Here is an 18735-nt window from a genome sequence, read left to right as displayed (position 1 = left end):
AGAATGAGCTGGGGCTGTCTAATAACAGCGTCACAATTCATTCCACTCGGTCTCTCGGCGCCTAGGAAGGAGTCGATTGCGTGAAGATGACCTAGTGCGGTCCTCGCAGCATGCATATGACTGGCATGCGAGAGGCGATGCGGAATAGACGGGTGCTTATGTAGGGTCCTTGGGAATCTTGGGAAAGGAGGGTGACCGGGCTCGCAGCCAAATGGTGGGGGCCGCTTGCAGCAACTACAAGAAAATCCCCCAAGAAAATCCCAAAAAAAAATAAAAATGAAAATAAAACTGGTGCTCCTCGAAAATTAGTGCATTGCCTATCTGTGCACTACCACTGTCTCTCCGGTTTTCCGATGAGACGGACTCTTAATGACTGACTCTTAATGACTTCAAGCATTCTTTAGCACGTTTACTGGACATATCTACTGGTACAGCACCAATGACCGTCGGGTAGGTGAGTTCTGTGATTTTCTTACAAGATACCTAACCTACATACCTAGGTACTTATATACTTACATGCCTCCCTAGGCATGTACGATAGAGACCAGTAGTGACCGGTAGTTGCCCTGATTGTCCTTGTTTCCAGTGATGTCCCAGAACGATTACTAGCCTAACATAAGCCTAGGTAGGTAGGTACTAGGTACATATACAGACCTGCCTAGGTAATTTAAAACAGGCCACCACTAGACATACCTAGACCGTGTTTTGCGCGGCATCAAGGACGGCCCCCTCTCTCAGCCTTGATGGAGTCAATCTGGGCTTACTCTGTCAATTCTCTGCCCAGGGTCCCCTTCAGTGGTCTCGATCCATTTCGATTGCGCGTACGGTGTGGCATGCATCTGGCCCAGAAAAGACCAGAGCCCCTGCAAGCATCCTGCAGAAGTTGTGCCATGTGCAACAAGCAAAGGGTGCTAGTTGCGGTGTTGGGACGGGACGCGTCGAGATATTCCCGCGGGCTTCTCCCTAGACTCACCGAGTGCCTATGTAGGTTCGCATTCTGCAGCCACAGAAAAGAAGGCAACATTACTCGAACCGGCCTGGGCTCTTATGCCTTGAATCAAGACTTGTCTCAAGTTGGACTTGGTAATCGCCGCTCAGCTTCCAGGCCAATGACTCTGGTGTTTAAGTAGGTATATTACAAGGCATCAAGCGCGGTGGGAGTTAATGTTAACAAATATCAAGAGATGCTATATCAAGAGCCACCAACTCTCAGAAAACCCCCCACGATTACATGATGCTCACAGTACATACAGTTGGACTACAATTACCTCATCGCTCTGACCCATTTGCTCCCGCCCTCTCATCGGGTGCGTCCTCGGCTCGAGGTCACGCTGTACATTTACCACCGATGTTTGCGCATAGTTGCCACATTGATAGTCATCAACGTCGTCCTGTTGCTGTACAAAGGGAATTCCGACTCGCTACCTGGCGGCGTGACATCCTCGCCAACTACTTTTATGCCCAGGCTCGGAATGTTTCTCGCGTCAAGCGTGGTGTCACCCTATTCGCCCAGCGGCGGCCACCGTTAGCCTCAGAGGAAAACCAGTACCAGGACTGTACGAAACACGGCTCGCGTATGCATGCAGCTCGCCGGTGGTTAAGTAACAACGCACGGCAGTATGCATGAAGGGTGTTTTCGCTCGGCTTGATAATTCCGACTTGCTGTTGTGTGGATCGCCACTTACCTTCATCACTTTGACATGTAAGTCATTTTTGAGCGCCCTCTCGATATATTCAGATCTATTGTTATCAGCATCAAGACGATTGATGACTCGGGAAAGCGATAGTTCGTCGTGAGCAATGCCCGTCTTCGGCATTTCAAGTAGTAATGTCCGGCCAGCAAGTTGGTCTTTCAGATACACATTGATGCTGCAGGGCAGAGGGAGGTCTGCTCGGTCAACGTGAATGTCAATAAACCATTCACGTCGTGCGTTTGGAACAGCTGCCGACTTTTTTGCCGCGGCAATGTCTCCATACAGCTGGTTTATCTGTGCAATAACGTCCTTCGTTCGGCCCTGGTCTGGACCTGGAATATCTGGGTATGTGTAGCCGAACGCCTCAGTCGCCGCCACCGTTCTGCCTGTATGGAAGCTTTTCCCGTCGGCCTTCGGTTTAGCGAATCAGCCCTTCTGCCAGACAATCAAGAGCCAGAAAAACAAGCGTTCAGCACAGTGTGCACCTACCCCGTAAAACGGTTTCAATGAACTCTCCGCCGTGACGTTTTCACCCTGAGCCGTGGAATATAATCCCTGGCTCAGGAATGGCTGCGTCTGCATTGTTTCGTTGTGGGATGCTGTCCACATTGCAGCGAGCCTATCTAAATTACAGTGGTGGAGCAAGCTACAGCATGAAAGTGAATATTTGCTCCCGTGATAATCCAGAATCCAGGAATACTTACAACAAGGCATCGAATGAGGTCAGGTCCAAGCTCACAAATGAGCCTCCCACGAGATTATGGATAATATTGTGCGGCGCTTCGAAACTTGATCCAGAGCCGGCCATCGAAGCCACTGTAACGACCTAGTGGTTAGATTATATTATTATGATAGAGGCTAGCTCATATTTTGGACTTTTTGGTGCCTGCATAATGATACCTTACTTGGTAGGTACCTCATGCATAGGGGTGCTCACTCTGATCCCACGTTGTGGTGGAAGCGAACGTGCGGTACTAAATAGGGCACGTCAGGAAACTGTCCTAGGAATTCATTACATCTGCGCGACGATACTTACCACGGAATCTCTGATGAGATTGTTTGCGTTTTGCAAATTTTCATCTATATCCCGCGTTGTCGTTGGCCCTATACCTCCTTGGCCTGGGAACTGGGTTTCATTCAGCGGGTACGTTTGCCAACGATAACTGTACAAGGGATTATGAAGTTCAATCTCGCCATCTGGGCCGTTTATTGTGACATTTTCGTTCGAAGCAGAAGGTGGAAGAGCTGGATCGCTTGCCCAGTCCCAATACGGAAGACGTAACTTTTCCGACGCGTCGCGGTAGATGGAAGCATCATCATCAGTATACTCCAGAGCGAGACGTCGGACCTCGTCGCTCAGGAGTTGCTTAGTGGTAGTTTAGCCATCTCTTCGGTCATAACACATTCGCCTGTATCTTACCTCATAAAGAGCAAGGTAGGCACGGTGCCAAGGGATCAACTGGGGTGACTATGTCACTTGCATTTTAGCATCGCTTCACAAGCATATGAAGTCATTGCAAGTATTAGAGGTAGTACTTGGTGCGGGCAATACCCTCCCCCGGAGCCTCCAGAAACTGGACCGACGCCATTGTAAGGGGCGTAAGGCATGCCATGTATGCCTATAAGCGAGGGTTAGACCTTATTGCCATTTTTTTTTCTCTGCTCTGAGATGATGCTAGGCTTACCAGCTACAGCAAAATGGGATCGCTCGTCGTCTTCCGGTTTGTTCTGTAATGCGTCGAGTCCACGAATGAGGAGGTCCCTTCACTTGTGTAAGGAATTTCGCCAAAGTAGACTAATTCTTGTTCAAACCCGGGAAGTCATACCACATTGGTCCCCTTTCCTGCGCTAGCGTGTTGATGTTCATTCGCGAGGGCACCTTGCCCGTAGTCTGATCGATGCCTGTCGATATACCAACAACGGGCACCGGCCCGGTCTGTGCGTTGGCATAGCCAATCTGCGCCATAACGGCGAGGTATAAAGCGTGCTTGCACACCTCGAAAAGCATTATGATAAATGCATTAATATATTAGATAGTCAAGTTGACAATAACTGTGGTGGTTAGAGCCGCTAGACGGGCGAACAAGGGGGTGAATAGATCTTATGCAAGTAATTTGTGTCGTAATAGTCGCATACCAGTTCACGAGGTACGTCACGCCTTGACCCGCTTCAAAGATTTTAATGGAAATATCAAACCATATGATCATCTACCACCGGACTCTTCATTAAGTTTCAGTTGCCATTCTTTTGACTTGGTTTTATGGCCGAGAGACAGCCCGTCTGATCATCTACAGGGAAGCGCGCGGTGAAAGCGCGCTCCGGGAAGATTTGTGATAGGTCGGAAAACGGCTGATGTCTGCGCTATCGATGCGATGATTTCGGTGTGACGCCGGATAAGCAAAGAAGAACATCAGTCCTGTGCTCTGTGGCGAAGGTCTAATTGTCGAACATCCCTCAGGCGTATCCTCGCAACGCGCCGCTTGCAGGTCGTATGCGTACCCAAAATGCTGAAAGACGTCGGTAGTCGACCGAAAACGGACGATGGCTACGGAAGTAAACTGGAGTTTCCGGCATGGATTTCACGCGAGTACTACAAATGTAGGCGTTTCACGGCCAGAAGTGAGTGCTTCGGGCTCGGCAAGCCGCAGAAGAGGACTAGGTTGCAGGACCACGAGGGAGCCAAGCATGTATGCATGTAGACTTTACATACGGGGATATGTGCTGTCGCCTCCCGGAGAGCACTGTGCCATATGCAGCCGGGTACATGATGGGATGACCCTCAGCACAGGCCGTTTCTCTTGCTGTTTGCTGCGTGTCTTGACGAAAGGGGCACGCCGTGTAACCCTGCGTCCAGATTCTGCACTCTAAGGTATGCTATGCTCTTGCTAATGACAAAGTGAAAGCAGGCAACTTTGTACTAACGTTGCCAGATTTTTTTGATAGCAGGACTCGCTCACGATAGCGCGAACCAACATCTCCAGATACAAGCACGGCGCGAGATCGGAGGTGACCCAGATTTCCCATCTCATCCTCATCTGTATTGGATCCAGGTGACCAAAGACAACGCAGCAAGGTGGCACATTGTGAATCTTGTATGCAGTGATATAGTCCAACGATGACTTGTTTGCCCTGAAAACTCAGCAAGCCGAAATACCTCGTATTCATAGATACTACCTGCCTAATTAATCAGAATCCCCAGCTCTCTATTTACACACATGCATTGAAGAGAGCCTCATTGTCTCCGGAGATATTCTCACGAGCACAGACCTTGAGTTTTTTCGACACACGCCTGAATTATTGATTATTAAAGCGTTGTATTTGTGATACTTAGGAGGTATCTGGTCTATAGCGATCTTAGTTGAACATATTGTCTACTGCGATAGAACAAGGATATGTCGTGAAATTCTACGACAAGTTACCTGTTACTACTGACCTTTTTGTTTTCTCTGAAGTATATCGCTGCCTCGCCACAGAGACACGGTTCTAAGACTATACTTACCACTGCCTGACTATCGAGAATCCATACACGAAATGCCCAACTTAAAGTTTTTTTGTTCGTTTCCGTTAGTGATGACATTTCAAACATATCCCATGTCAGAGAACAGATTTTTTCATCGTCTAGCCATAGTTTGTCGGTTAGCTGGGCTCTTGTAGTCCTAGAGTGATACACATAGCTGAGAGATCTGAAGTACAGACATATATCTAAAGACAAAATACTGGTCACTGCCTGTTAATAAGGGGCGATGTATCAACGGTGCTGTGGAAATGAAGCAAGACAATGCTTCATAGAGATGTCTTGAAGAATGATTTGGTCAAGATAACGACGACCACTCAGATTTTTTGTCAGACCTGTCAGCAACGGTCTACAGGGATGAGGTTTCCTACACGCGGCATTTGAGGATTCGATCCTGAGACATCTGGCTTGAATTCTAGTCAGCCAGAGTCATGTGCCTAGCCGAGTAAACAATAAGTCGGATATTGATTCACGGAGAATATTGTAACTACTTAAATAGTAATATTAAAAGTTTGATTCGACATTAGTAGGCTCCGAAACATCGGGCAGGGTAGTGAATGCTGCGCATTGAGATTGTTTATTGGCGGTAATAGTAGTACCGCCTGCTAACTAATCAACCCGAGTTGTCGGCTTTATTTCATTCAGTCTCTTCTGAACTTCCTGAACTGGCGTAGTACCTTTGTCTAAAATATCTCGTGACACGAGATAAAGAACCAAGATTGGATCGGACCGGTCGTGTGGACGGAACAGATAGGGTGGCAATCAAGGGAGAAGAGGTTGCACAAACGCCACGTTGGAGCATGCACCAACCATTGAGATCAAGGTGGAAGATCTCAGTTACCTAACTTGCTCATATGCCCTATCTGGAGCTATCAGACCTTACATAAACTTTAGGCCTTACACACAACGGTAATGACAACAGTGCGGGATGTGAACGGTGACTAAGACGATGATGGAATACCTGGCTGATATAGGAGAATCATATTCATGACACGCTTCAATCTACCATGATTTCTATACAGATGAAGTCCAAATCACAACAAGCTTAGGCGAGTAGTCTGCAAAGATGTTGCGTGACTCTCACCCTTCACTCCTATGCTGCGTGTATGCCGTACATCTGCCCGACTGACAATCGCATGATCAACTGACGCAGTAGCGCAAGAAACAAAAGTATATCAACCAATAGATGCCTTAGCGACCCCAAGACGTAAGGTGAGAGAACGCTCGTCCGCTCCATTAAATGCCAGCGAGTGAACGTGGCAGCCGGCCGGGGCTTGCCAGTCCCTCGGGTCACAGCAGCCCTGTTACAACAACGTCTTCTCCAGTGTCATCAATTCTCGATACCCCTCTTTCCACGCCTTGGATTCTTCGCTTGTTGGTCTGGGAAGCGGGCTCCGGGTGAACCCGCCGTATCCCAGCCACGACTGGAGCCCAGACTTTACGCCGACAACCCCGTTTTGAATGGCCGTCCAGTCCCCTCGTGACACGACTTCCTGCATCTTTTGTGCTTCTTCCATCTTACCTTCCTTGTATAGCTCGAACGTCTTGATACATGCCTTTGGTGCGATGTTAGCCAGTCCTGCGAGAATGCCGTGACCCCCAGCGATGAGAGACTGGATCGTAAAGTCGGCGGAGCCCGCGAGTACCAAGAAACCCGGATTGACAGAATCATTCCCTTTCTGAGTGAACGTAGCTTCTCTCACAGCGGAGGCGATACGGTTCAGCTTGCCAGTGTTCCCACAAGTGAGTTTGACACCGACGATATTGGGGTGCTGGGCCAAAGTCAAGATTATATCAGAGGAGAGATCTAACCCGTTGACAGCCCCTGGATAGTTGTAGATGATGATGGGGATGGGAGAGGCGTCAGCCACCTCTCTGAAATACCTCACAACCGTTTCCGAAGACGGGGCGAACAGTGTGGCGTAGTATGACGGGGCTAATAGGAGCGCATAGTCACCCCCTGCTTCCGCCGCTTCACAGCAGAGCTCGACCGTCTCACGGACGCTCTGGGCACCGCAGCCAACTATCACCGGAACATGTGAGAAACCGGTACGGTCCAATGCGGAACGAGTCGTTGCCGTTACTAGCTCGCGTTCGGCATGTGTTAAGTGAACAGCTTCGCCATTCGAACCTTGAGTTGCAATACCTGTGACACCGGCCTGGGCTAGTCGTACTGCATGACTAGCAATGGAATCTGTGTCTATGTCTTCCGTCTTGGGGTCGAAAAAACAAAGTGTTGGCACATAAACTCCCGGGACTAAGGAACGAATAGCATTCACGCGGCCTCTTGTATGAACTATATTTTAATGAGAATTGCCATGAGAATAAAAGTCGAGACCATTGATCTAAGCTTACCTCTGTCTAACCTTGTAGACGTAGTCGAATTCAAGGACAACTTGTCCAGATTGCTAGCGAAGTTTCCAGTGGATGATAATCCTTCGATATGTGGTGCCATCGTGAGAAATGGACAAGGATAGCTGGTGGTATGGTATCAGATAACCAATACAGAGGAAGAGTGAGGATGATAACTTGAGTAGATGTGGCTCTGTACTAGCAGTCTCTGTTTCTCTGTGGATAGGAATTGGTCTTGAAAACCTATACTTGAGAATCTTTAGTACATAGAATGTCGAGAAGGGGGGTGACCTGTGACCTGTTGGGATTCAAATGGGAAGGCACCGAGTAAGCATCCTCCTAATCGACTATACTAAGGGGTAAAATATGATATATATATTTTCTTTTCTTTTTCTTTCCCTACATTCCTGTCAGCTCACTCTGAGTGGCGTTCGTTATGGCCTCGATGATTAGCTAATCCTCACGACACGGGCGAGGTATAGGCAACCGCGGCAAAAGCGGTCTGGACTGCACCAGAGTCGGAGAACAATGCGAAAGATCACGCAAGCAAGGATGGTTAGGCCGCATCAGGCACGTAAGCTGGGACTTTTGTGATATTCTGTAGGTGGTTTATGCGGTAGATTATCACGAGAGCTAGCCCAACCCAAGGCCCGATAGTGAAAGAATTAAGAATTATCGGAACGGCCCGTCATTGATTGAAACCTCACACTAAACGGCAGATGGGCCGAGAGCCCAGGCTCTGACAACGGAAAAATTTCAGAGTCACAAGGTAAAAGTTGCAGGAGAGATATGCTTGGGCTTCGATGCACTTGTTGAAATTACCACGATGTCAACATTAATTTCCACCAAAGAAGAAGCTCAACGCGATAGGGCGGAGATCCCTTCAGGACTTTGCATGCTACCATCCATGCGCCTCCTGACGTAACTTGCGCGCAGGCGGCAGATATTCCCATGAAGGATCATGCACCTATTCCATGAATTCGGTCTTCGGGTTTATAATAGACAGCTAGCTGAACGATTGAACCAAGTAAATTTATATGTCGATCCTCGACATACCACCTCACCACATTGGTGTGGTAACATTGCTGCATAGGCATCACAAGCACAGGTATCATGTGCTGACTGATATGTATGAGACGCAAAGGAGCACACAAACGCACAAGTATTGGACGCAGTAAGCTAGGTCAAGACGCCCAATTCACTCTGCACCCATTCTGCCTTACTAGCTGTTTAGGCAAGCTTTACAATGCTCAAGAAAAATTGATATCAGTAAGGAGTCATGTCAATATACCCGAGCCGGGTTCCGCTCTGCAGATCAATAAGCCCTACTACGCGGAGTGCTGCTCAGGGTAAGGGGTATTTCCACCAGTTTGCGGAGCCGCAAGAGATCTGGAAGCATGAGGTTATGATGACGGCTTGCGACTTCGTGGACAGCGACGATTGGGCCGGCCATACCCACCACAGCCCAAGTAACATGGCATCAAAGTGACACTTTGATATAGTACGTAGCCTCGTGAAAGAGCGGTATGTGACTATGAGGAATTGGTAAGCCTATTGGCTCAGCTCCCTAACAATATGGGCAAGAGTTGAAGCACAACACTAGGCTTGGTCAGTTGTTCCTGGTAATTCTTATCACAGACGCTAGTAGGTGACATGCATCGGCAGGTCCCGGGCCGTCACGCGAAGCCTGTGATGTCGTACAGATTTCCCGGCCTCTAGGGAGGCAGTTTGAATCTGTTTCTATGAGAAACATCTGATGGGCTGAAGTTACAGTGGCAGTTGACGATCTTAGCTATAACAATATGCAATAAGCGGCTAGAGTATAGTGGCAATCAACGACTAATATGCTTGATGACTATCAATTATAGTTACTAAAAGATTTTGACTATAGATTAGCTGAGAGATAGTCATTTTTGGTGACCCTTTGTCAACAATATTAGTCGATATTAGAGACGTAATCCTAGTAGCAGCCTTCTTCTTATCGACGGTCTAGGTATGTCGGTTGTGGCTAGGGGGCTTGTTCCTTTCCCCGACAGATGGTCAAATTCCACGCCCTATCGGTCTACCTATATCTGAGAGGATGTGACACGGCAGCATCGATCGCAGTATCATACCAAGACGTATCTCCAAGGCTGGTGCATCATCCACTTGGATCTGGACCATCATGGCGCTACTATAGTGTCTCGGTAAGCTTCTTGATGAGACAACCCCCACGGAATCGAATGTCTTGTGCAAGAGGTGTAGGTGCGGTTCATGATGATAAAGCTAGGAGAAATTACTGCAGGATGTTCTTTAAGAGGCTCTCGAAGGCAAGGAAAACTGTTGAATCCATCATGCTTAGCCTGTTGAAAGTGAGTCTCAGGTCCTTTGACTGTACAAACACTACTTACAAATTAGTACGAAAGGTATTCATCAATTCCAGAGCCTTGGGAGGACCTTCTGTGGCATCTCGTCCTGGATAATCCTCGTTCGTGGTCATTGAATCTTTCTAATGGGGTTCCCACGACCTGTACTAGCCCATATGTAGCGAGCGCACTGCAGGTCTCACCTTGACAGGGTCTCATCGAAGTCGGCTTGCATTATAGCCACTCTACACGATATGCATATGACGCAAGCTAGGTGGCTTTCTTGTTGCTCGCTAACATGCCTGTCATTGTCAACTAGATTAAAAAGGCCTCATAGTAAGAGTTGTGAGCTACCTATGCTGTAGGACCACGGTGCTATACTTGGATTTCAATGGCCGGTGTTAGCTGGCCTAATTTAAGGAGAAAAAAATGTACTGGATATTACTTGAAATGGTCAAGTGAAGTCAGCTGAGGCAGATGCATCGGATGGCTTGAATCTTGCAGTGAGTATGTACTTTCACCGGGACAGATTCAATCCCTCATTCGTAGAGACCAGTATAAATATCAAGCTTACACGGGCACTAAGAAATTATGTCTCTAAAGGTCATTCTCCCAAGTGACCGGTGAAGGATGGCCTGCTTCATAATACTTAACCCCTGCTAAATCTCACCGATACTATGAGCCATCAACATCACGTCAGGTTCTTGACCAACTACACAGTATTAATCCCCTTTGGAAACAACTTATGAGCGCATTGCAAGAGGGGAATATTTATTTTTTTCTTCATTATGTTGAGACGATGAACTGACGCATAGCGAAAATAAGGCAGAAAAGGCGCCATCCGGGGCCCCTTCTCTAGCAGAACGACAATGACACCCATCCGACGAAACTGTGATCAAAATGAATACCTAATAACCTCAAGATTGACAGCTAAATTGGGTAATGATGTGAGGGTAATCATCTGACTCGACGGGGTATGAGGAGCCGGTGTGGTCATCCTGGGCTTTGATCAAGCACCCCCTTCCCTCTTTGCATATTCCTCCTCGATGGCCTCTTCATACAGGCGGTCAGCTTCAATCTCGGCTTCCGTTTTCTCGCGCGTTGTGCCCGCGCCGGTGTTTACGCCAGCGCCTGTGGCGGTAGAACTCGAATCCCCTGTCTGTGTCTGCGTCTGCCCCGACATGGATGAGTCGGTTTTGGGGTCAGATGAGGATGACGTGTTGGAAGCGAGGAAAGGCATAACGAAGGGCGACCTGATGAGGTGGGAGATTGAATTGCAGAAGATGGTCTATTGTTGGATGATTGTTCATATGATGATAATGGGAAGATAGGTGATGTTTTGTTGCGGCGTGTGGCGGAGCAGCTGGGTGGCCACCCAGGTGGTAACTTGACTTTTTCGCCACTGGCCGCTTTTTATGGATTCTCTAGCTCAACTCATCGTCAACCCACCGATTTCTGGAATTAGGCAGACATAACAACGTATACATGCTAATAAATCAAATTAGGTGTGAAGGCCCGTTACAATCTTTATACTTGAATTATGTGTGCCTGGTAGTTATACTCACTGGGTCTAGGCCAAGTAATTAGAGGATCTAAGAGATGCGCCTGGAAATGACTGCAAATCAAACTTAACCTCGAATACATAAAGATATGTCGAGATATGTGAATTATCATGCTAGAATTTCAACTATGCAGATAAGGGCCGCAAGGATATTGAACCAATTCATCTCCGCCCGGGATGTCTTAGAAGTTCCTGGGGTTGGGCTGTTCCGGTCATCGTCGCCCTCATCAGCACAAACTACAGTCTTCTCCAATAACACACCCTCAGCTCTCTGCACATCAAGCCTCAGGACCCCATTAGCCCCGACCTGAGCGATCTCACTGTATTCATCACCCAGCTGTACGGAGCCATCGCCACCTACAACGGGATCTCCAGTGCTATCATCGAATACGGTGCCGGCAACAGTAACATTGCTCTTAGCATTCGTCCCCGGCCCCGTGAGCCTGACCACTTTGACCTCGTCGCCTTCAGTCCAAGGTGTGGCAACCTCGAATGAGGAAACAGGCCGTGTGCCCTCGCTGAACATGGTCCCATCAGTCGCAGTCAGCGTCGACGGGTTCGCGAGGCCCTCGGTGCCGTTCCACACACCCATATCAAGCAGCACGAGTTTGCGGAGTTGCACACCACCGTCATAGACCGCGAATCCGCTCAACTCACTCGAGTTCGCGCTCGGCAGTGCCGCGATGCGGAACTCCGCCCGCCTCTCGCAGTTATGGCTAACGACTCTCGCGAGGAAGTAATGTGCGTACCAGCCGGCTCTAATGCCGGGCGCCAGCGTCTCGTTCTTCAGCTCGTACAGCAGCGGCGTGAAGGAGGAGTACTCGGACCGCGCGCCGAGGTGGAAGTACACCTTGCGGAACCCGATACTTGCGGCCGTGAGCACTATCACCGCAACACGTCAGAAAAGAAAAAGGAAAAAGGGAGGCAGAATAAAGACTCGTGGTGGATGCGAATATCGACTCACCATAATCAACCCCCCAAAGCGCGGCCCCAAATGTATCGCTGATCCCCGATTTCCCGGAGCAAGACGCCGAATTGGTCTCGCCCATAACTAGTGGTGCGCCCGCTTCGTCCGCAGCATGTACCTGCGGAATGTACTGACTGACGTTCTTCCATAGCACGGCGTGGTCCGAGAGTAGGTCGAGACGCATGCGATACCAGCGCGCGGTGTCGCAGGTCGACTGCGGGTACAAGTGAGTCGCGTAGCTCGATATGATTTTCTTCTCCTGTGGTCGCGAGGCAATGCCCGCCGCGGTCAGGTTCGCGATGCTGAAGTCGTCGATCTCGTCGTGCTGGTCCGGGACCAAGGGCGGGTCGGCGAACACGGCGGCTTGGAAACTTGGAACGTTGTTGTTGCCGAGAGATTGATACCATTCGCTCCCCGTGATCTGGCCCGTCAGGTTCCGGAATTGCTCTATGTATTCCTTGACACCCCATGAGGCATCTCGCCATCCCTTGTTGATGAAGTGGTCGATCTCGTTGCCGAGCTCGAAGGCTACGAGGGAATCTCCGAGCGCCGCGCGTGCGGCTGCGGCTTGTGCTACAGCATTGGCCCAGTTTGAGGAGTTGTCCCTGAGGTTCAGCGTGTAGATGAGTTCCGTGCCCGGCGGGAAGTATGTTGCCCAGGTGTCGAACCAGCGAGGCGTGATATTGAATCGCGTGGCGGTCGCCGCGTCTGGAATCGCTGCCGAGTCGTTTCTTGTTAGCGGTAGTGGCGAGGATGGGTATAGGTAAGTCTGATCTGCTGTATTGCCGCCGATGCGGATCGGCGGCGCCTTGCCAGCGACGTTTACGATGTGGCCTAGTAGTGTGCTTGCTAGCGAGGTGTTGATATAGGAATCTAGCCACACTGGCTCGATCGAATATCCATACACATCTGGTACCAAGGCCCGCGTGCTCAGGTTCAAGGGCACAGATATTGAGACTGTGGTCTTGTTCTGAGCGGCGACCATTCCCGCCACTGCCGTAACGAGGAAGCTTCTTGAGATCGCCATAGTAAGCAAAGCTCGTGCCTACTGATCTTGTGAAGCAGGAATTTCTACTAGCTGAGCTGCTCAATAGCAATTATATCATTATCTGTCAACTTTTCTCGGCTCACATTCTCATAGAAGAGCAGGGACGAAAGAAAACGGGGAGAGCAGTGTTCTACATATCCCTATGACCTGCAATAAATAGCCCAGTTATACTTCGCGTAATTTCCTCCCCAAGACCCATTCAGAGCGGCCTTGATTCTTCCTAACCATGATGAGGCGGGGAAATAGCAATTCCCACCGACGTGAGCTGGGGTCAAGATCTCGATCGTACCTTTTCACCCAAGTCGATGACAGCGCTATAGCATTATCGTTCAAACCTATGCTCATGTAAAATGAATGATTAGGAGCGGAGAAGGACTGCGGGGAAATAATTGGAGTGCCGGAGAAGAATCGTACCGACGGCACGGCGCGATTCCCCAGTAAACCGGTAAATGCCAAACTTGGCGATGCCATCCCACTGGAGCGCATTTATAAACCCAGCAGACACGTCTCGACCCGGGGCCAATTGGCCAATCTATTAAGTCAATTATTTACGGATTCACGAGGCAGTCCTAAATAGATGCTGTGGACCTGCTGTGTGTAGATAGGAAGTGGTTGTGATTCAATTCTTGGCTATTAATAGGGTTTCTCGTTCCTCATGAACTATGCAGGCCTTTATGCTATTATACATATATCATGGACCCCTGGGGAATCATACGAGTCAAACGACTCAAGATCCTTCGATATTATAAAACTACATGACTGTTGCCTCGTAGTACTCAACCATACTTGAGTCTGCGCTCAAATTTAGGGCGAAGAGTACTTGTAGCCGTACTTCTCCTTAGCATCCTTGATCAAAGCTGCCGTTTCCTCAGACTGCTTCTTCTTCTCGGGATCAGTCGCAATGGCCTTCTTGACCGCGGCATTGCTGAAAGACGACTCGTTCGGAATAGCAAAGCCCTTCTGCACACCGGGACGGGCAAGGCAACGCTCGAGCCACTTCGCGACATTAGGGAACTGTGCGTCAAGGTCAATGCCAGCGAGCATCGTGGCATTGACCCAACCCAGGAGGTTAATGTCGGCGATAGTGAACTTGCCGCCAACGACGTAGTCGCGGTCTGCAAGACGCGTGTTGAGGATTCCGTATAGACGCTCTGACTCGCCGATATAGCGCTGGATGCCGTACGGAATCTTCTCCTTGGCAAAACGTAGGAAGTGGTTGGCTTGGCCTTGCATTGGGCCTAAACCACCGTGCTGCCAAGCCATCCAGGTCTCGGCCTCGTCATACTCGTTGCTGTCGACTGGGAAGCTGAATTTGTTTTCCGGATCATACCGGCGCGTCAGGTATCCTAGAATGGCCATGCCTTCAAATACAGCAAATCCATCGCGGTCATGGTCGACAATGGCCCTGATAAGTCCTCCAGTTAGATACTAACGCTCATGGTATAGTTTAGGCGTAAGCCACCAGTGATTAGACGCTATATGGCAACAGATTGAAGTGCAGAGCTGGGCAAAATACGAATGTGAGGGTCAAGATACATACGGTATCCTTCCATTTGCGCCGGCAGCGGTGAACCAAGGCTCTTTCTGGGTGTTCTTCATAATGTTGACGGATTGCCATGTGTATTCTTTGCCATAGGCCTCCTTGAGCTCCTCAAGGAGAATACTGATCTTGTAGCCATTGGGTGTGCCTGCGAAATGTGAGTCCAAGTGAACACACATAATAATATGTCCCTATGCGGCTTAATACTCTCATGTATTGTCAAAAGACAATGTTGACATGGAAGACAAAAGACCTAGTTAAAGGGTGGCAGGCTACTGTACGTACCGAACGTGAGCAGCTCGATGCCGCTCTTAGCAATAAGACCTGTTGGCTCAGACATCTCTTCTTTCACTTCTGATGGCGTCGATGGATTAGATGACTGTTGATTCGAAGTAGAATATGAAGTTTTGGGGACGAAGGTCGCGGGGAGAGCTTGGGGACGTGATGATGTAGGAGCGAGGTTAGTATTGTTGAAATAGCTGAAGGATGAACATCGTGTAGTACTATGAACATAGGAGGTGCGAGTGGTGACGCTTCTTATACGCCGCAGCGAACTCAATGCAGGCCGACGGAGAGACATGAAATCCAATCGAAGAGAGTCGAGGCAAGCTTGGTAAAGCTCCTCCTTCTTTGTTTGTAAGCAGCGGAGGCCGAGGGCGGGGTTAGTATTACAACAGCTTTAACCCGCCTGTTGCATGATTTGTCGATTATATACGTGATGGCGCGCCTCAACCAACTGGTAATTGACTGCGTGTGGGATGCTTGGTCAGGGTGGAGCCCAGTTTCGACATTATTAATACAGAAGAAGCAAGTGCATGCATACATGCATGCGTGTCTTTTGCTAAGTCCGAGCTCCTCTGCTGGAATTGATAATTGCGGCTAGAAACCCGCTCGCGGGTAGGTAGGTAGGTAAAAAGCATGACGCTTTTTGCCCGTTGCAGTTGTAGTACTGAACAGGCCCACTTGACGAGCGTGCAGCTTGCCGCGTCGGGGCAAAGCTCGTGGAGCTGGCTTTGACTTGAATAGAGGGATCGGAGCTTGTCTATGACATACACCAGATCAGGGCTGCGTCTGAGAGCCGCCTGGGAGCCGCCTCGATTACCTACGCATCTCAGACCACCATGAAACGGCAGGGAGACGACTTAAATAGCCATTTCTAGCAATCGGACAAATATAGATAAACTAGCTGCAATGTTTGCTCACAGAGGAAATGGGGGAACCGGTGTTTTTGTTTTTCAAACGATAACATTACTCCTAGTTGCCATTCTTACACCATATTCCTTGGGATGTTGATCGTCAAGAACTCCATTTTCCATTATTACCGACGGCCAAAATATCCTATCATTGCGGAAAAGACTGCTTTTTGGTTGTGACGTGAGACAATCGCCCCAGATTCCATTCCCTCCTCCCTCTCATTACTTCGTTCCCGTCTGGTCTCGGTTGAGGATCTAGATAACGTAAGGGGGTGCGTTCATATAAGTAGAATAAGATATGTTTACCAGTAACCTCCTCGCCGATAATCTTCGCGAGGAAAACCTTCACGCGGCCCATATCCACCTTCTCGTGGTGGAAACTCTCGAGGCGGGCGGTCGTAAGGGCGACCGTTAACATACGGATCGGGAGGCGGATACTCCCGTCGGTAGGGATCTTCGTAACGCCCTCGAGGCGGAGGGCCGTACTCGTCTACTGGACCGCGACGCGGGGGCGATCTATAACGGCGGTCGTCATAGTAGTCGCGGCGAGGGCTTCTATCGCGATAATCGTCGCGGTAGCCTCGGGGACTGTAGCCACGCGGTGGAGGTCGACGGTCGTAGCCATCGGGTGGCACTCCGTATGGTCGTCGGCCTTTGGGTGAACGAGAACGGCGGTCTCCACGAGGGAAGTCTGGTTGCGTCTGACGAAAACGTCAGCAGAGTTTAGTGTGCTGCGCTTGCATGAGAGCCTACATCAGCAACGCAGTTAACGCGTTGTCCCTTGAACTCGCGGTTGTCAAGCTTTTCAACGGCAGTCTTCAGGTCAGCTGCAGTTTCAAATTCAACAAAGCTGTATATGAACTCGTCAGTTTCGCGGAATTTAGGCATTCATTTCATGGGAGCACGAACCCTCGACCGTTAGCATCACGACCTGTTTCCGAGTAGACAACGTCGAGGCTCGATTGTCGAGCAAAGTCTTTGAGGTCCTATATCCAGAGTCCATGTAAGTGGAAGTCCAAGGCGTGGCAAGTGAGTTGCGGAGGAGGCCAGATTGTTTGTGTATCCAGAAGCAGAACCAGCAATGCGGGTCGATTTAAACCAATCCAGACACCCGGTGCACAGTCCGACAGGGAAACATCTCAAAGTCTTTCATCCAGCTCTTGGGACCCCTCCAGGAATTGAATTCAAAACTTTAGATATCAAGATGTCGTACACAGGAACCAGGAGTTTGACGGTCGCCATCCTTACGAATGTCACCAGCAATAGCACGATGCACGCTACATCCCGTTACGCCGAAAGAGGAAACATATGGGAACGCCAGAATCCAGGATGGCAATGGAAAACGGGAATTGAACAGACCTGCCAGCTGGTATCATTGGGGAGTCCGGTGATCTGCATGCGATAGGGAGTTCGGCGCGGTCGCGGGGCACTACGCTCATGAGCACCAAATCCTTCGCGCTGGCGGGAGCCGCGAGCGAACTGGACGGTCAAGCGTTCGCCCATAAAGTCCGATCCATCTTGTCGCCATATTAGCCAGGACACAACGGAGGGTGATCGTTATCAGGGAAGGCGATGGCCAGGAATGGTCCATGACGTACGGAAAGCTGTCGCGCGCATCAGAAATTAGCCCATGAGCTTCTTGTATGAATGGGAGATGATGAACATACCTGGAACCACGTCTCGCGCATCCATGGCATCCTCATACTCGATGAAGCCGAAACCGTTCATAAGCTTGATCTCGGTTATTTTGCCAGTGCCGTGGGTAGCGAAATGCGATTCAACATCCTGCTTCGTAGCTACAAGGGCGGCTTAGCACATGAACAGTACGGGGAGGTAGCGAACGTGTAACCAAAACGATAGGATTCGCGATTCTAGCAAAAACAGCGACACTCACCACCTTTGGGCAGATTACCAAGGTACAGCCTCGTGGCAGAAACCTCAGTAGACGCCATGATGACAATTGAAGAAATACCTGCAATCCAAACAAGCCCGGGATACTAGTTGAAGGGGGAACCGGAATGAGGGGACCAAGGTCGGTGAGCGACGGAGCTGTACGCAGTCTTTGAATGAGGAGACAAGATGGCAGCGATTACGGTCCAAGGCACCCAATGACCTGGTTAGTTATGTTAAGGTTCTCACAAAGGAATAAAACTCTTGCCCGAGTTGAATGCTTTCAATCAATGCGTCGTCCGCTGAAAATAACAGAATCGCATCAAGTGATAGCTCGCACGGGCAGTGGAGGAATGAAATGAGGGGAAGGAGAAGAGAAGGAAAAGTTCGTTGCGATGCGACAGAGGCAGATGGTTAAATGGCCGCGCTCAATGCATACATGTATCGGCAAGCGACAATCGAGACTTGGGCCTTGGGCCTTGAGACTTGGGACTTGGGACTTGGGGACTGGAGAGTTGGGGTTACTCTCAGCCTGCCTTGGGTGGTGCTCTGGTGCCCGGGTGCTTTGGAGCTTCAGCTCGGGTTCGACTGAAGTTGATAGGCGGCAGTGGAAAAAGCTTCTCGGGTTGTG

General features: G+C 49.6%; 6 protein-coding genes across 6 annotated transcripts; all 6 read right to left on the bottom strand.

The window, feature by feature from the left end:
• Window positions 1-1339: 1339 nt before the first annotated feature.
• On the bottom strand, window positions 1340-3702 carry F5B22DRAFT_651679 (Di-copper centre-containing protein; the record flags this gene model as incomplete). The annotated part of the gene is made up of 10 exons (XM_047979505.1): window positions 1340-1501; window positions 1686-2105; window positions 2184-2340; window positions 2399-2510; window positions 2632-2668; window positions 2731-3060; window positions 3115-3162; window positions 3231-3313; window positions 3380-3456; window positions 3521-3702. The coding sequence occupies 10 exons, from the start codon at window positions 3700-3702 to the stop codon at window positions 1340-1342; spliced, it is 1608 nt and encodes a 535-aa protein (XP_047825760.1).
• A 2431-nt stretch (window positions 3703-6133) lies between these two features.
• Window positions 6134-8032, bottom strand: F5B22DRAFT_627671 (mitochondrial putative 4-hydroxy-2-oxoglutarate aldolase). Its single transcript, XM_047976339.1, has 2 exons — window positions 7564-8032; window positions 6134-7504 (listed from the first exon to the last, which is right to left on the bottom strand). The coding sequence occupies exons 1-2, from the start codon at window positions 7661-7663 to the stop codon at window positions 6513-6515; spliced, it is 1092 nt and encodes a 363-aa protein (XP_047825759.1). The 5' UTR covers window positions 7664-8032; the 3' UTR covers window positions 6134-6512.
• A 2532-nt stretch (window positions 8033-10564) lies between these two features.
• Window positions 10565-11145, bottom strand: F5B22DRAFT_651677 (uncharacterized protein; the record flags this gene model as incomplete). The annotated part of the gene is made up of 2 exons (XM_047979504.1): window positions 10565-10617; window positions 10923-11145. 2 exons carry the CDS (start codon window positions 11143-11145, stop codon window positions 10565-10567), a joined length of 276 nt encoding a protein of 91 aa, XP_047825758.1.
• Window positions 11146-11346: 201 nt separating this feature from the next.
• Window positions 11347-14045, bottom strand: F5B22DRAFT_627665 (glycoside hydrolase superfamily). Its single transcript, XM_047976338.1, has 2 exons — window positions 12431-14045; window positions 11347-12348 (listed from the first exon to the last, which is right to left on the bottom strand). Exons 1-2 carry the CDS (start codon window positions 13458-13460, stop codon window positions 11576-11578), a joined length of 1803 nt encoding a protein of 600 aa, XP_047825757.1. The 5' UTR covers window positions 13461-14045; the 3' UTR covers window positions 11347-11575.
• Window positions 14046-14058: 13 nt separating this feature from the next.
• On the bottom strand, window positions 14059-16034 carry F5B22DRAFT_522886 (glutathione S-transferase). The gene is made up of 3 exons (XM_047972643.1): window positions 15307-16034; window positions 15022-15169; window positions 14059-14886 (listed from the first exon to the last, which is right to left on the bottom strand). The coding sequence occupies exons 1-3, from the start codon at window positions 15599-15601 to the stop codon at window positions 14286-14288; spliced, it is 1044 nt and encodes a 347-aa protein (XP_047825756.1). The 5' UTR covers window positions 15602-16034; the 3' UTR covers window positions 14059-14285.
• On the bottom strand, window positions 16035-18332 carry F5B22DRAFT_522742 (uncharacterized protein). Its single transcript, XM_047972642.1, has 8 exons — window positions 18109-18332; window positions 17882-18010; window positions 17813-17818; window positions 17574-17731; window positions 17124-17200; window positions 16968-17064; window positions 16521-16915; window positions 16035-16469 (listed from the first exon to the last, which is right to left on the bottom strand). Coding segments are annotated over exons 1-8 (921 nt in total). The 5' UTR covers window positions 18167-18332; the 3' UTR covers window positions 16035-16468.
• Between the last annotated feature and the right edge of the window lie 403 nt (window positions 18333-18735).

Source organism: Xylaria bambusicola, assembly GCF_022495145.1.
Source record: "Xylaria bambusicola strain CBS 139988 unplaced genomic scaffold F5B22scaffold_72, whole genome shotgun sequence".
Classification (NCBI taxonomy): domain Eukaryota; kingdom Fungi; phylum Ascomycota; class Sordariomycetes; order Xylariales; family Xylariaceae; genus Xylaria; species Xylaria bambusicola.
Note: the sequence above shows the minus strand (reverse complement) of the source record. Positions and strands in the feature narration are given on the sequence as shown.

Bases quoted from the DNA above. Each gene is read 5' to 3' on its own strand.
- F5B22DRAFT_627665 (XM_047976338.1), bottom strand. From the start codon at position 13,460: ATGGCGATCTCAAGAAGCTTCCTCGTTACGGCAGTGGCGGGAATGGTC. The intron at 12,349-12,430 runs GTGAGTCGATAT...TTGCGGTGATAG, and splicing joins GCTTTGGGGGGTTGATTATG to TGCTCACGGCCGCAAGTATC.
- F5B22DRAFT_627671 (XM_047976339.1), bottom strand. From the start codon at position 7,663: ATGGCACCACATATCGAAGGATTATCATCCACTGGAAACTTCGCTAGC. The intron at 7,505-7,563 runs GTAAGCTTAGAT...ATTAAAATATAG, and splicing joins GTCTACAAGGTTAGACAGAG to TTCATACAAGAGGCCGCGTG.
- F5B22DRAFT_522886 (XM_047972643.1), bottom strand. From the start codon at position 15,601: ATGTCTCTCCGTCGGCCTGCATTGAGTTCGCTGCGGCGTATAAGAAGC. The intron at 15,170-15,306 runs GTACGTACAGTA...CACATTTCGCAG, and splicing joins CATCGAGCTGCTCACGTTCG to GCACACCCAATGGCTACAAG. The intron at 14,887-15,021 runs GTATGTATCTTG...AGGACTTATCAG, and splicing joins GGCGCAAATGGAAGGATACC to GGCCATTGTCGACCATGACC.
- F5B22DRAFT_522742 (XM_047972642.1), bottom strand. From the start codon at position 18,166: ATGGCGTCTACTGAGGTTTCTGCCACGAGGCTGTACCTTGGTAATCTG. The intron at 17,201-17,573 runs GTCTGTTCAATT...CTCTGGATATAG, and splicing joins CCAATGATACCAGCTGGCAG to GACCTCAAAGACTTTGCTCG. The intron at 17,065-17,123 runs GTTCGTGCTCCC...GTTCATATACAG, and splicing joins CGTGATGCTAACGGTCGAGG to CTTTGTTGAATTTGAAACTG.